We start from the raw sequence: 16,514 nt of genomic DNA on the forward strand, positions 1-16,514 counted from the left end.
CGAGAGTCCTCAGGGAGGAGCCAAGGTAGTTGAGGGGCACACACCCCAGGGCCTGCGGACAAACTTGCAGGCCTTCTGTCCCTGAGAGCCTGGGGGCCTCTTTCTGTGACGCTGGGGCTCACCTGGTGTCTGCAGTGCGCTAGCACACGCATCGGAATGCTTCTATTTGGGTGCAGGATGGACAGATCTGGGAAGAGCATGGGTGACACTGCGCCCCCTGGTGGTGGATGGAGGGGACACCGTGGCTGAAAGCCAGTCCTCGGGATGTGCCCTGTGCAGGTGACAGAGGTCAGTAGCCCACAGGCAAGAGGTGGCCACATAGCGCCAACGCAGCGTAGGGAAAATAAGGTCGTGTTGTCCTTCACCTGATTTTCATTAAGTCCAGCTTCATGAGCATTACTCAACTGTCTTTATTCCCGGAAAGTCTTGAAACTTCATTGCACAGCGTTTCACCAACACACGATGAACAGCTATATTTTCTTTTGATTGTTTCTCAGACATTACAAAGGTGTTAATCATGTTCCCTTGAGGTCCCTTGAGCCAGTCGCATATTAGAGACAATGATCCACATCCACTCGTTTTTTCTACATCTTGTGTTCATAACTCAAAGAAAATAACCGGAAGAGGCTACTTTAACACACAAAATAATATGTAAAAGAGGGTCATTTCATGACCACCAAAAGATCATATTTTACTCCTTTGACACAAATCCTTTATTTCTTTGGTGTAATCCATTTTCTTTATAAGGTCTCCAAAATGTAGTAATTTTGAGCAGTGATTGGAAGGAGGAAATGCATTCTCACTTTGTTCATGGGACACAGTCAGGCCGTAGGCAGGGGTCCTCTGCCTGTTAAGGAGCATGGAGGGGTCCCTGGGTGGCTCAGTCTGTTGAGCGTCCAGCTCGGCTCAGGTCATGATCTCACGGTTAGTGGGTTCAAACCCTGCGTTGGGCTCTGTGCTGACAGCTCAGAGCTGGGAGCTTGTCTTCGGATTCTTTGTCTCCCTTCCTCTCTGACCCTCCCCTGCACTCACTCGCTCGCTCTCTCTTCTTCTCTCTCTCTCCTCTGAAAAATAAATAAAACATTTAAAAAAAAAAGGAGCATGGAAAACATATTCTCAAGAAACCCCATAGATCAGAGATCATGCTGCACTTGAAACAGACAGGCAGACTTGTGCAAGCCTTTAAAGAAAAAAAATGCTTCTGCGAGTGTAGTAGGGTTGATGTCCACAAACCTGCTTGTAATCCATAAAGAGCACTGACTTAAAATAAGTGCACCTCCTGGGGGAAGTGTCCTGGTGGCCATGACATTTCAAAGGAAGGTCCTGCGATTTCTTGAAGTCTGGAATTGGTCAGGGACCTTTCGTTTTGCTTTTCTTTCTTCATCCGAGCACGCTGAGCTGTTGAGTAGCATGTTCTCTTCCAAAGTGGCGTCACTTCTGATGCTGTCTTCCCAGAGTTCAATGTGTTCCACATGATTGCCGTGGGGCTGAGCAGCTCCATCCTGGGCTGCCTCCTGACGCTGCTCGCCTACACCTACTGCCAGCGGTACCAGCAGCAATCCCACGATGCCACTGTCATCCACCCCGTGGCTCCCGCTCCGCTCAACACCAGCATCACTAACCATATTAACAAACTCGACAAGTACGACTCCATGGAAGCCATCAAGGTAAGAGCAGGCAGGCAGACATGCAAAGAAGGGCCCCGGGGGCCGTTGGCTGGGCTCGGGGCTGTTGGCTTAAGTGAGAGAGTGTGGGGTCAGGTAACAGGTGGCCATTTGGATGAACTGCCTTCTGAGCTTCCGTTTGTCTGCAAAAGAAGATGGCATCTCATATCGGGAAGTGGGTTAGAAATAGGACATGGAAACAGCAACAAATAAAATGCTGGGAAATATTAAGTCATTGGCCAAAGTCCGGGTTTGCCTCTACTGTGCCTTCTGTGTTCAGAGAGAGGTCTTGTCAAAGAGAGCAGCTCCAGGCTGAGGCCCTGTGCATACCTGATGGTGGTACAGAGGACCAGGGCTGGCTAATCCAACATGCAGGTTCAGTGCCAGAATCACCAAGAGGGGATCCTGAGGAAACTGTCTCCATATTATAAAAACCATCTTCAAATAATCTGTGTGCATACTGAAGTCTCTTCAGCTTTGCGTGCTATAAAAGTCGGGAAGGACGGGTGCGGGGTGAAGTGTTTTGTTAAATTTCCCCAGTGGGTGATTAATTCAGTGTTCCACACAGAAATAGAGGCCAGTTCTAAGGAAGTGCAGGGGCAGGGTATCCACTCTGGACCAGAAGGACCTGAGTTCATGAGTCACCAGCTGGGTAAACTTAATGCTAGTCATTCACAATCACTGAGCCTCCATTTTCTCCAATGTCTTGAATAGTGCCTGACAAAATAAATATGGTTTTTATTTGAGGCATTGTGCATCAGGGTCTGGAATACAAGTTAGTTACTTCTTTGAACCTTGGTTTCTTCCTCTTTGAAATGGGTACTGTCATATCTTTGTTGTAAGGTTTAAATGAGATAATATACAGAAAGTCGGGGATGTAACTGGAAGGACATCAAGGCTCTTGTCCACTTCACCCAGTGTGCCCTGCCAGCTGTGCGAGTGGAGGAAATTCTCACGTTGATATTCCTGTTAAGTTGGTGGCTCCCCCTCAACATTCCTAGGGAGCACTGGATACCCTCTCTCTGCTATGATGATTTCCTTTGAAATTTGATTTCCTTCCCATGTGGGGGGATGTGGAGCCTCTTCGGTGCTCACAAGTTGTAAGTCTTGTGTCCTGGGACCCGCAGTGTCCTCTCTTATTTCCCTCCTGCCACGAGGCCCCTTCCCCAGCGCTTGGGACAGAGCCGGAGCCAGTTGGCTTCTACCCATGGGCCTCGCTTACCACCGGGACCCAGAACCCTTCAGCGCCTTGTACTAGTCATGTGCTCGGGCTGGGGAATAAAGCACTGGCACTAATAACACCCCCCTCGCACCAGCTCAGAACAGGGGTCCCAGAGTATGAGGAACATGAGCCCCTTTATGAGCAAGAACCTTCCAAACAAGCCTTCAGCACCCAAGAATGGGGCTTCTCTAGATGTGATTCCAACCTACCGACTTGTGTGTTACTTCAAGTGTCTCAAGGTAATTTAGCTGGTCTTCTGTTCTCACTTAAGATCCAGTAGCCACTCGAGATAAATAAGAAATTTCCCCCCTACGAGGGCAGCAGGGCAGCTCTAAAGATCCTTCTGGAACTTTCTTCTGATACCTTGCCCAATCCAGTTGGCCTCTGCTGACCATCCTACATCTTTCTTTCAGTTCTTTCAATATTTACCCTCCACTTGGCATAGTTTGGCATTTGGAAGTGTAGGTACCTTTAATGACTTCGTAAGGAAAGGCTTCTGTGTTGGAGGTGGCCTGTGTTGGACCCATAGCTGGTGTGTTAAGTTAAGCATATGGGTAGTGTGACCTGTGGAATGAGGAGGCACGGGCCACCCCCACGGGATCGGCAGGCAGCTCCCTCAGCATCTGAGCTCCTGCTTTGGGGAAATGGAAGCCCCAGGCTCATTTTTTATGGAAGGCACAGTTTAAATACAATCCCCCAAAGGAAGTCAAGTCCCAAAGTGTATTACTTACATGCCCCAGGAGCCCAGGGAAGGGCAGTCCTCTATCCCAGGTCAGCAGTGAGCAGGAAGGAGGCAGAAAGAGGCTCGCTAGCACCTGCTACTTACACAGCGAGGGCAGGCATCACTAACTTTTTGCAGGCTCAGCTCTAAGTGGTTAACTGAACAGGTGCCCCGGGAAAAACAAAGCAGGAACATATAGCGGGAACCCTAAACCCAGGTCCTTGTGTAATGCGGACCCTGGTCCCGAGCAAGGTGGCCATGCTGGCAAGGGCCCAGGGGGCCACTCTGAATGGCTGTTTTCTCATCTCATGCTCACGGCTATAGAAGATGACGAGCCTTGAGGTCATTTGAAATTTCATGCATTTACATATATAAGCTCCTTTGAAATCTCTTAACCGTGGACGTATCCATGGTCATCAGAATACTGCTTAAACAGCGACGTAACATTCAAAGTGTGGATTTGAAGTCACTAGAGTTTTAGGCTTATCAAAGGCTTAAAATATTCAAAATCTATTTATCAAAACTGCCAGCCTCATTCTAGTTATGAGACACGTCTTCAGGAAGGCAAATAACGTGAGGAAACAAGGAAGTGAGAAAACACATTTTAAAATAAGGGATCCTTAGAAGGGAGTTCAAATTTAACATAATCGTGCCCTCATTAGATTCTTTTTCTGAAATACTGCTCACAGATTATTCTTAAATCCTTTTCTTAATTATTTTCCTTTTTACAGGCATTTAACAAAAACAATTTGATCCTGGAAGAAAGAAACAAATACTTCAACCCGCATCTCACTGGGAAGACCTATTCCAACGCCTACTTTACAGATCTCAACAACTACGAGGAGTACTAATACCTGTTATATTTTTGGCTTCTTGTAATTCCCCAGCTCCTCAAGGCCTGTGCTCCGTGACTGCCCATGTTTCCAAGACTTTAAAGTTGAAGTTTGGATACATTTCAAGTGCATTTCAAGCCACAAGTTTCCCATTGCTGCCAAAAACAGACATCCTTAAAAGCAACACAGATCTAAATATGATGTCGTGAAAATCTGGTCTAAACACTTGATCATTGTTGAATGAGCCATGGTGTGAAGCTTTCTTTTATTTCGTTTTACTGTGTTCAGTCCATTTTTTCTAACAAGTCACTTGTTTTCTTGAGCTTTTTAATAAATGTACCACCCACCTGGGAAGGAGTCTTTAGAAATAGGAATGTTTTCCTACTCTTAACCATAAGTCTTTTTGATGTTTTAATTCAAGAAAGACACTTCAGCTGAGAGTCCCCATTCTCCATAAGGAGTGTTAGGTCTGTAAGTAATTGAGAAAATGAAGATGAAGAATGTGGCCATAGAGTTATTCTCCATTGATCTCCCATCTTCCCAATCTGGATAATTCTGTGGCGTCCTTGGAAGCAACTTGTGTGTTTGGACTTGGACTGGTTCTTGACTAGGGACGAGCAGGGAGTCACCCTGGCTGGTATCTGCCGAGGTGATGCCATGAGGTATGACACACTCTTCCCCTGGTCCTGATGCAGTTACCGTGTGACCCCCGGTGGAGGGGAGCTCAACGACCAGAGGCACAGACACAAAGGACTGCCCAGCGTTCCGTGTGCTCCTATAAGGCTAGGCATATCCACACTCCTGGATTTCACAGCATTCCTGGGAGTTCCTTGCTGTGCGTCCGTCTGGTCCATAGTCGCGTCCTGAAGAGACGACCTGTATAACCATCAACTCGCTCCACATTTGGATACACTCCACACCTGCCCTGTCCCTGCAAAGAACAATCTTAAACATTCGTGGCACCAATGAGGGAAATACTGAAATGTAATGGAAATCAACATTTTTTATATCTTCCATGTTGTGGAAAGGATTGAAAGAACTGATGTTTAATGAAAAGCAACGTTCTATTTTCTGTCTCCTGATAGAAGTAGCGTATGGCCATCAGCCGCTTTCCCAGAGCGTTACTGACGTGGAATGATGGCTTTCTGCACCCCGTGCTCTACATAGTGGAATTTGCTGCCTCCAGGTCAGGTGGGGAGGGGACGTTCAGCTCTGGTGCCTTTGGCTTCTATCTCAGTGCTGCCTTCCTACCGTCCCTCCCCCTTCTTCCTGCACAGAGATCTTAGCATTGCAGGACGGACCTTGACAAAGCAGGGATGTGAGGTTTTTAATGATCCTGTGGTTCTGAGCATTGATCACTACTAAGCATTTCAGAGCATTTCAATACTGTTGATAGAGGTCCCCAGAAATGAAAAAAAAAGGATAAATTACTCATAAACAACTGATAAAGAATACATGGCAGTTGGCTGAATAATCTTCAAAAGGAAGAACAAGATTGGAACTGTTCATCTGATGCCTAAGTGGTCAGGAAAACGTGTTCTTTTTGCTCAGTGAACCTTCTGATTTGCAAAAATACATAGCACAGGCATTGAGGAACACAGACTTGGCACACGTGTTTTTATCCTATCCCATGGAAAGAAACAATTCCAGAAAGTGTTGGGGAAAACCCCCTGTTTAGTAATGGATACATATTCCCTGGTTTCTAGAAGCTACTCTACTATAATGCAAATGTAAGTGTCACGTGGTCTCAGAGACCTCTGGTAGATTGCTACTGAATGTGTTCTGTATCCTTCCGGTGGGACATTCATGTTGCCTCTCTTGCGACACACAGACCCAAACTCCATCCTCGGGAGGTGAAATTCAGTCTGGTGTTTTCCTCCTCGTTCTTGAGCTGGATTTTGAAATTGTGTTATCAACTTTCCTTTAAGAAAAATGCCCTCCCCACGTTATAGCTGTTTTTTGAATCCCTCTCCCAAGTGTTTTCTAAGCTTAAAAGGTCATTTCATCTCCCAAAGAAATAGGATACTAATCCTTCAGGAAAGCATCAGCGGACCTGATTGGAAATGCTTTCTCAGTGCTGTCCAGCCCGGACTCCAGTCAGTGCCAGGCTGTCGCTGGTGACGGCGCATCGTCTTCCACACCGAATTGTCACCTTGTTGATTACATGCGTCCTGGAATTATCACTGCAGAGAAACGCCCTCGTTTTTGTTCCCTGACACTCTGCCCAATGACACATTATTCTGGCTTCTCTTTCCCTCTGTCTCTCTCCTCTGTCTCTCTCGAAGTCTCCTTATCTCACAGACTTTCAATTGGTTTAGAATAATTTTAAATATATTCTAAGTATTTTAATCAACTGTCGAGTAACTTCCTTTTCCAGCAGTCCTGTGTCTGTGACCCTCCTTCACACTCTTGTGCTGTGTGAGCTCAGGTGGGCTTTCACAAGTGGGGTCTGCCACGTCTCCGGGGGCCCTCCATAAAGGAACTTCCTGGAAGCTGAGTGTGTGATTGATTCTCCTCCCTGTGGGTCCTGCTGTAAGTTTCTGAATGACTATTTTCTTCTGTCTTTATCTTTTCTTTTCCTTTCTTCTGTTTTTCCCTTCTTTCCTCCCTTCCTTCCTTCCTTCCAAGCAGCACAGACAGAGACTAATAGGTTTAAGCTGCACCCCCTCCGAACCAAATCTCAAATGACATTAATCACAGTTTAATCTCTAGGATTATTTCTGGATTCGGTTGAAGTTTGGCTGGTTTTCCTTAGGACACTGGCTTTAGTCTCACATTGAAATTCCTTGGAAGGGAGTCCCAGGGGCGGAACTGCTCAAGGTCCCTTCTCCAGAAGGGGCAGGTCACCAGGCTCATCCTGCAGGGACAGCACAGCAGGGCCCTTCCCCGGGGAGCTCTGGGGGCGGGGCGCGATGAGCCCCTGCCTGCGTCTCCCTGAGCCCCAGGACCGGGACCTGGGAGGAATGCGGGCCAGGAGGGCTCTGCCCACGGAAGCCCCGCAGTCCTCGGACTGGGCGCTGCCCCGTCCATGCGCCGCCCTCGCCGGGGTCCGTTTCTGTGCTGCGCCCAGGGTCCCCGAACCCCCTGCTCCAGGGACGCCTGAGTCCACTCACCGGGGTGCCCCGGCTACCCGCGCGGCCTCGGGCGCAGGGCGGGTGCAGGATCGGACGGGCGCAGGGCGTGCGCAGGAGTGGACGCGGGGGCACAGGGGTGTCCCTGCCCCTGGAGGAGCCGGTTCCCGGGAAGGTCTGGCCCCACTGCTCGGAGCGATGCCGAAGAGAAGAGAAGCTGGGAGAAGAGAAGCTGGGAACGGGCGGGAAGCAGGGACAGTGAGAAGACGGGGACCGGGGCTCCTGGCCGGGGGAGGGGCCCACGGGGTTCAGTGGGTCTGAGGCCAGGGCTCTTCAGGGACCCACCCGCAGCCAGCAGGGGCTTGCGCCTGGGGCCCTGTGTCCGCACCTGTCTGCACCCCTCCCTGCCCTCGAGGGGGGCGCTCCCACCGAGGCCGGGGTGGCACCCGTGGGGCAGAAGGCCTTCAGGCTGTGACCGAGTCTCCACAGGGGTGCCTGTCCCCAGGGCCACCTCGGGGGCGTGCGTGTAGCTGAAGGTCAGAGGCGACTTCGAGTGTACATGGAGTCTGCACTCGGCTAGTCATTGTGTCTAAATACTCGTTTAGTGCTCACTGACAGTGCGGCCTGGATAGTGCGTGAGTTCACAAATATCCTTATGCTTCCTTATGACAATGACTTGCTTTTAGAATAAATCACGAACATTTCTCCAGTCCTGTCAAACCACCTTCGCAGGATGTCTTCTACACTTCATTGGGGTTTCTTATGTGGCATGTGGGGGCAACTCCAAATATAGCATTTCTGGCTCTAAAGATGGCCCGGGGCACCTCACCAGAGGCAACGGGGACCGTGGTGGATCCAGCGACCTGCTTCTGCCTCAGAGCAGCCATTCTCCACAGAACAGGACTGTCCCTAAACCTCCGGCTCCAATAATCAATGTTTCCCAAGGTGGGGATTAAAATGATTACCTTAAATCAACTCATAGGCAAACTCTCTGCTGTTCTTTTAAGGATGGGATGAGGCAGAGTGGAGTTCTCAGATTGCGTTGGCATACCCAGCGCATGGTCCCTTCTACGTCTCCATTATGTCATGATCATTCCTGTTGACTTGGTGATAACACGTTACACAATATCGCGTTTAGTTGCCTATGATGATCTGTTATCAGACACTAGAAAGCCATTCTGAGCCCCCTTGCTTCTCTGGACAATGGGAATGAAATGGAAGAATATAAAGTAACAGTCATTCTGACCTGAGAAATGCACAAAAAGAAATGCCGATTACTGCACAGTGTATCCCCGTGTGAGATAAAAGGTGTGGAGGCCAGGAGCCAAGGCGGGATTTATTTCTGCTGTTCCCCCCTATTGAGGTTATTAATAAGAACTGATTTAAAGATGCTTTGTAACTCTACAAATACTGACTTGAGTTAATCATATTATCTGTTTTGATAGCCTGATAAAACACAGGGAAACACATTGTTGGGATCCTTGCTTTTCCCTTTGGAAATTGACACATAATGAACAGGATGCATTGGTGAGTTTTTGGCAGGGATTTCTATAAAGACTATTCTATACTCGTTTTTTATGGACTATTTTAAGGGTGCGTTATACATATTTTGGGAAAGAGACGGATCAAAGTTTTTTCATATGTCGTATGTCACATTATCAAAAATTTGGTGCATACTACAAAAGCATCAGGATCGGAGAATGCTGTCTCTTGAAAATATAGTGTATGCTGCACAGGGACTTGGAGCATCATCAAAACCAAAAGCTGAGCCTGACAGCGTGTTCATTTTTTAGTGTAAGCTGTCTCCTAGCATTTGCAAAAGATCATATTAGTTCTGCCATAGAAAGTAATCAAGCCTATTACCCATGACCAGAGTCGGAATCCATTTTTGTCCAAGCAAACAGGTTTTACTGTATTGACATGCTGAGGATAACTAGTCAAGGACATTTAAAAACTGGAAAGGAACAAAGGACAGATGGAAAACCACACTGTGGCATTTCTTAAACCAACATGTCAGACTGGCAATCCCATCCACTCCATCTCATCATACTTAGTAAGAAATCTGAGGCTGGTCCTTTGACCATGACCCTGTTATTTTTCAGCTTTGTGGCAACTTAATGCCAAATAGTCCAAATGTCAAATGAATGGTGGTTCAAATGGTAGTTCAAAATAGTTCAAATGCTAGATAAATACAAGCTGGGAGCAAAATCCGAACACTCCTTCTGTGATGTCGCTAAGAAGAAGGCGTTGTTGGCCACCCTCTGTAAGTGCAGATAGTTTCGTCTCCTATAAAAAGTTGCTCGTGCCTTGTTTAAGATGATGATTAATCATCTCGATCTGGATATTATTGGTTCCAATTCAAAGCAGAGGACTGACTGGCTATACTCTAAAGAAAATCATTCTTGTATGTCTTTTTGAACTCAGGAATAGAAAAAGACCAAGGAGCACATCCTAGTCGGGTGTGATGTCTGCCACCACTGGGTAGGGCGTGTGGCACACGAACAGGTGCAGAAGTATTGTGCTCGGAGTTCAGGCTAGTCTGGTCTCAGGCTTCCAGAAACTGACATCACCTGAATGTTAACATCTTCCATAAAACACCTTAGTGTTTGGTCTGTCACAGGGATGGCTGATGTGCCATCTATAGAAGTTGGAGCTTTTGTTACTGACCCCTTTAAGGCAAGTCCAGGGAAATCAGGCTGGTGACAGCCGGCACAGATACTCCGAGTGGAATGAGAACCACCTAGAACTTTGCATATTTAGTATTGTTCTTTAAGTCAGTGCCACAACTGCTTCACAAGTTCGTGAAGTTGTCGCCCTTAATTTGGGTTAGGAAAGTTAACAGTGCTTTCTCTGCTAAAGGTGTTTTCTCTTAAACCATGACTGTTGGCCAAAATCAAACTTGAACTTCTGCACTTTGAAGGAAAGCACAGTATGAACCTTCAGCCCAGGCACCTACAGTCACCACTGAAATTCCACATCATCTGCAAAGAAAATGCACAAACTTGGTCCACTGTAGGATTCTCCAAAAGTGTGTAACAAAGCTTGCGTGTCACGCCCCTTGATGTGACCTTTGAAGATGTCATGAAGTGTTAAATGCCTCATTCTGTGTGAATTTGCTGTTGCCGTTTTGTGATACAAAATAAACTTATTTGGGATTGTTTCACTTTTTCACCAAACCTTCTCCAAAGCCAACTTATTCCTTGGTAAACTTGCAGATAGTTACTAACCTTAAAATTAGTTTTTAAAAGACAACATGAATTAATCATAATGGACCTTCCTAGATGAGTTAGCACTGCCTTTCCCTTCCCCTGACTGAGAAAATGGAGTTTCGATTGCCCAATTGGAGTCCTCGTGAATTGCAGGTGTGTCTTCACTGGGCCTTTGGGTGCGCTATATTTTTTTCCCTTTTGTCCTTACATCTGTTTTTTAAAGGTTTCTTTTGAAACCTTGTCCTTAGTAATGTGTAATAAAATTTTCCAATAGTCTTCACTTTTATGGTTTCTGCTCATCAATTTGTTGGTCTTAAATGCTCACTGGAGAGAGCTGTCTGGCGCTATATCCAAGAATGTTGTTTAACGACACCTGACAGGACAGGTACATTGCATTAAAAAATCGGTTTGAGATACCAATTGTGGCACTCCGGATCGGGAGTCCATCTGCTGCTGCATTTGGATCAATTATGGAAATTTTGAGAAGGGGCAGGTGCAGGTGGGGGGGGGGGCTACCCACTAATCAGCAGAAACCAACTCACGTCTGCTGCAGGTCCCAACGCTGAGGAAAGCAAACAGATTTGTAAGATAAAATGAGCGGTTATTCCAGAAGGGGGAACGCCGTGCTCACTCACTGCTCTTGGTGAATTGCCGGTTTCTATAGTCCAAATCAATTCATCTTATTTTTTAAAACAATAAATTCATGAAGAATGACCCCGAGTGTTGCTAAGAGTGCCATCTTCCTTCCATACCATCCCCTCCGCACCATTTCTATCTGCCAACATTTTTGGGGGACGAAATAAGAGAATCCTAATTATGTACAGTATAAATTGTATTATATTTTTTGTACTTATGTTTTATGTAAATAGTTTGTCTCATGCAATTGTATGTGAGCATTGAAATAAATCCTACCATTTAGGAAACAGTTTAGTGCAAGTCTTCTTTGCATAGCCACGAAGGGTCCGTCGCCCCGGATGTGCTAAGGTGTGACGGCTCCTCAGAGGGTTTCATCAGAGTGAGACTGGACAGCCTTCTGTGCAAACTCCCTATCAAGCTTCCATTTGTTCTGCAGACCCTAAGGCCCCTTGGGTGGTGGCTGAGACTGGCCCCACCAGCTTCACGATGATTCTGCGATGCAGTAAAGAAGTGTGAGGAATGTTTCTATGGCAATAGGACATGTGTGACAAGGAAAGCGAATCGGGGCTTTAATTTACAAGAAGTTGGTATCAGGTCATGTGGAAGGTTAATTGATTAAGTTATATTCATCTCTCCAGAGAGAACCATATTCTATTATTTCTTGCATAAAACAAGGCTTTTCTAGAATGAACTACTGACTGTTGGTTGGCGTGAACACGGAAGATGCATGGCCCAGGAAACCCACTCTGTTGAGTGAGAGCCACATTTCAGATTTCAGTATTCATGATCTCATTACCTCTTTCTTTCTCAACTGTTCAATACACCGTTGAACAACACTGGGGTTAGGGGCGCTGACTTCTGTAGTTGAAAATCTGCATATAACTTTTGACACCCCCCAAAGAAACTTAACTAATAGCTTACTGTTGACCTTACCAGTAGCAGAAAGTCAACTAACACATGTATTTTTTTATGTTGTGTGCATCGTACACCTTATTCTTAGAATAAAGTAAACTAGAGAAAAGAAAGTGTTATTAAGAAAATTATAAGAGAAAATTTACATTTATAGTCCTTTTCCATATTAAAAAAATAAAAATCATGCATAAGTTCAAGAGCCAACTGTTTTTATGTGTGTATATATATGCATGTACACATATAATAAGCACACATGTATAGAGAAAATATGTATAATTTCATATGTACCTATAATTTTTAACTGGTTAAAAAGCTGGAAAAGCCCATATAATATGGAGGCCAAAATTAACATAATAAAATAAAAATATAGTGAAGCATGTTATAAAGATTAAGCTGTTCTTAGCTACAGGTAATGAAATATTACTTTTTAAGTGTTTTTTAAATCTGTATTTGCCCTGATCACTCAAGCTGCATGCATGCTCATGAGACCTCACTCCTGTTACAAGGTTGGATGCCCGTTAGTGCTAAGGGTCCCAGAAGAAAAATTTCTTAAAGCTCTGAGAGGTCTGCTTTCCCCCGGTTGAGCCCATTGACAGTCAAAGAGGTTATCAGCTCTGGCTGCACATTATCTGGGGAGTTGTTTTGTTTTGGGCTTTGTTTTTGTTTTTAATAAATGTCACCCAGACTCCATCCCCGACCAATTCAATTGGATTCTAAGCATCTCTATTCTATGAATGATTAAAATTTTAAAGCATCCCATGAAGAACCTACATTTGGCAGTCAGTTTAGAAAGTGAGGAAAATAAACAAGTGTTGTACCACAATTTTCTTTCTTGGGATTGTTTTCTAGAATTTTCGTATTTATGGAGATCTATTCTACACAATTTCACATACACTTATGTATCCAGCTTTTCGTCTACTTCATTCTTAACAAAATAAAATTGAAATACAATTTAAAGCACTTTTTTTGGATCCATTTGAAATATACAATGCAAATTTCCATTTAAAGTGTCTCCTGGCACCCAGCTTGTGAAGAATAGCAGAAATGATTGAGCTTCCTGACTCTATGACTATTTAATGTAAAAGGAAATTGTCTTTAAAACAATACCCATAATAGTACTATTTTTCTGGAATTACACTTGGTTTACTTTAAAGTACATAAGACTCTGTTTATAAAATGAATAGCTAAAATGGCTATTCTCTCATTAATCAGCTTGGCATACACTTTCTTGGGAAACATCACCTCACCCCCACAATCACAGGCAGAGCCAGAACTGAAACAAGATGGCATTGGGGCACCTGGGTGGCTCATATGGTTGAGTGTCCGACTTTGGCTCAGGTCATGATCTCATGGTTTGTGGGTTCGAGCCCCACATCAGGCTCTGTGCTGACAATTAGCTCAGAGCCTGAAGCCTGCTTCAGATTCTGTGTCTCTTTCTCTCTGCACTTTCCCTGTTCCTGCTCTGTCTATCTCTCAAAAATAAACGTAAAAAATATTTGAAACAAGATGGCATTTTATAAACGTGTGTTTGGCGTGGTTCAGGTTTATAAGGCTAGCCACCAAAAGCATAACAGAAGAAATAGAGTCCAAAAGTAACCCTTGTAAAATTATTCCTCACACAATAAACAGAATTGTAAGCAGTCATCTCTAGTTTGAAAAGCTTCTATTAATATTTTGAAAATGAGTCTCACTGTAGAGTGCAGAGAAGACTTTGCTGAATTATGATTTCCCAATCATGAGGACTGTGGGCTTAATTTGGGATGGTGGAAGAGAGTCAGTTGTTCATCACGGGAGTGGTTTTGGAGGTCCTCTTTCCTCAGAAAAGTCAGGAATGGTGAGGACAGTAAATGCCCAACCACAGTTCTCTTCCCTTTCAATTTCCTCCCTCGCCTCCACCTCAAAATTGCTGTCACTCCCCGTTTCCTGCTACTAGATGCTCCTTATTGGATCTCTGTGCCCTCTAAAGTCATGTGTCCACTGATGGCCATGCCTCACCCTTCCCTTAGAAAAGGATGGTGGTGGCCACATCAAGTCATGAGGAAAATCCTGTCAGGAAGATACCCAGGCAGCTGTGCCCAAACAGTCCTTCAGAAAGTGGATTCAAGGCAACCCCACAGCTCACAGGACCCCCTTCACCCAGCACCTCAAAACACACCATTCTCCTGTGACTTCTTCAATATTTTTATCCCCTTTCCTGTTTCTTTCCTTGCTGGAAGTTCCAAGAACCTAAGTTTTGTGGAAAAGTGAGGTTTGTGAGTGTGAAGTTAACTTTGACAGAAAGTGGTGAAGTCCCCTAATTTTATAGAGAGGAAAGGGCACCCTGAGGACCCCAGCAGGTGCAGCAGGGACACAGGTTCAAACCCAGCTCAGCAACTTCCCACCAAGAGTGCTTTCCTCTCCAGCCTCACTCTCTGCAGACTTACCGTCACCTGGAAAAAAACTACGTGAATTTCATACTCCCGCTGAGAATCTCGTCATCACCTTTAATAACTATAAGCTCTTTAGAAAATCTTTTGGTGATGATACATTAATCCAACTACCTCTGCTCAAGCAGAGTCCTAATTCTCCATGCAGGAGGCCTTCCCATTCTTATTCTAGAATCTAAAGATAATATAAACAAGACAGAACAAGATATTAGCAAGTTCACACACAATTGGAAATCACATGATATTCCACCATTGCACTCAGAATAGGGGATGAAATGACAGATGTGTGGTTCATGTCAAGATCTGTTCCCTCAAGTGCCTGTGTCTTCTGTGGAGACAGAAGTATAAGGAGGTAAATGCATGAGACCAGAGGGGACACAGCATATACACGCTTTCAATGAGATCATCATCCTCTTGTGTCAAAGACCATCTGGTGGCCCCAAATTTGGTTAGAAAATAGATCAGGGGAAACATGCATATAGGCTTTGCTTCCTATCTTCCTTCTCCTCACCCAGCTTCCTAGATCTTTAACCTTCCCCCAAGGGAAAAACAATCTGTGTCTGGTTCTTCCCTTTCCTGAGACCAGAATACATCAGGAGGCAGGCTTACTAAGCCTTTCTCAGAAGAAAAACAGGGTGTCCTTCCACAAATCTGGGCAGTTATAATTCAACAATATAATTAATTGACACATGTGCCATCCCTTCTAAGTTTGGACAAATGAGACCTGGTGTTTTAAGCCAGTTAATCCCATAAACAGGGAGAATGCTCATTCTGCTTGAGGAAAGTCAACCAGCCTCTTTTTAGCAATGGTTAGCCTGCTAAAGGCGAACAATCCCAGTACAACTGAACATTGCTGTGCTGAGTAACTAATAAGATTTGTGTAAAAGTTATACAATTTGAGCTCGTCATTCTCCTCTCTTTCTAAGGAGTGTTGTTGCCCATACCTGCAGCTAATTAAGGCATAATTCTTTGGAAATGTTCGTTAAATCAGGCACTTAATAAAGATTGAAAAATAAGGGTAAATTACAAATATTTTGCTGAAACATCTGGTGTACTCGGGAAGGAGGGAACCTGGATAGAGGAGAAAATTGTAAAAGGCGGCTGTAAAGATTCTAACTGAAGCAGTTTTCCTTTGTTCTTCCTCCTCAGGGAGGCAGGTAGGGAACAAACAAAGGGCAGAAACCAGCCCAAGCATCACTCTTTCATGTCATTCAGCGCATACAGACCTTTAGCTGCTCTGCTTTTCTTTCTGGAGAATGCCATACCTGCTTCTGAATGCCTTTCAAGAAACCAATAAGTTGTTTTGTTTTTCTAATATATGTCAAAGGTACAAAAAGCTTCTTCAGTTATAAACCAAAACATGGAAATAAACAATGGAAATTATACCTGTGTTCCCAAAGTAAGAATTCTACATCTTCTGTGTAATTTTTCCAAAGATTTTTAAAGTGTTGAGTTATTATACCTTAATGATAAAAAGAAACAGTGAGGTTGAAATTATTTAGGTCTATTTTCCTCAATGTATACAAAGGGCTGAAAACAGATAAAGTACTATCCAGTGCAGGCTGGCATGATGGATTTCTGTAGGGTCTGTAGTTGTTTTGCTTTTAAAGGAGATTGTTGCGTTTAAAGATTCTGAGCACAAATTTCTGAATCATAAAGATGACATAAACTCTGAAGATTTTCATACTTGTTAAAAAATCAGAATTCAGAAAATAGATGATGCTATACATTTATCACCAGTTGACTAGATAAAACCTCAAAACCCAGCCCATACTTCAAAATTTAAGTGTCTCTCATCTTGATTTCCACTTTGGTAATCA

The 16,514-nt window shown here is 44.6% G+C and overlaps 1 protein-coding gene across 1 annotated transcript in view; it reads left to right on the plus strand.

The window, feature by feature from the left end:
* SEMA5A (semaphorin 5A) overlaps positions 1-11,643 on the plus strand; it is a 364,913-nt gene extending 353,270 nt beyond the window's left edge. The window contains exons 21-22 of the mRNA XM_029941086.1: positions 1,456-1,667; positions 4,339-11,643. Coding sequence (XP_029796946.1) covers positions 1,456-1,667; positions 4,339-4,458 — 332 coding nt within the window. The 3' untranslated portion in view covers positions 4,459-11,643. The remainder of the gene's footprint in view (positions 1-1,455; positions 1,668-4,338) is intronic.
* The last annotated feature ends 4,871 nt before the right edge of the window (positions 11,644-16,514 follow it).

Source organism: Suricata suricatta, chromosome 6 (genome assembly GCF_006229205.1).
Source record: "Suricata suricatta isolate VVHF042 chromosome 6, meerkat_22Aug2017_6uvM2_HiC, whole genome shotgun sequence".
Taxonomy (NCBI): domain Eukaryota; kingdom Metazoa; phylum Chordata; class Mammalia; order Carnivora; family Herpestidae; genus Suricata; species Suricata suricatta.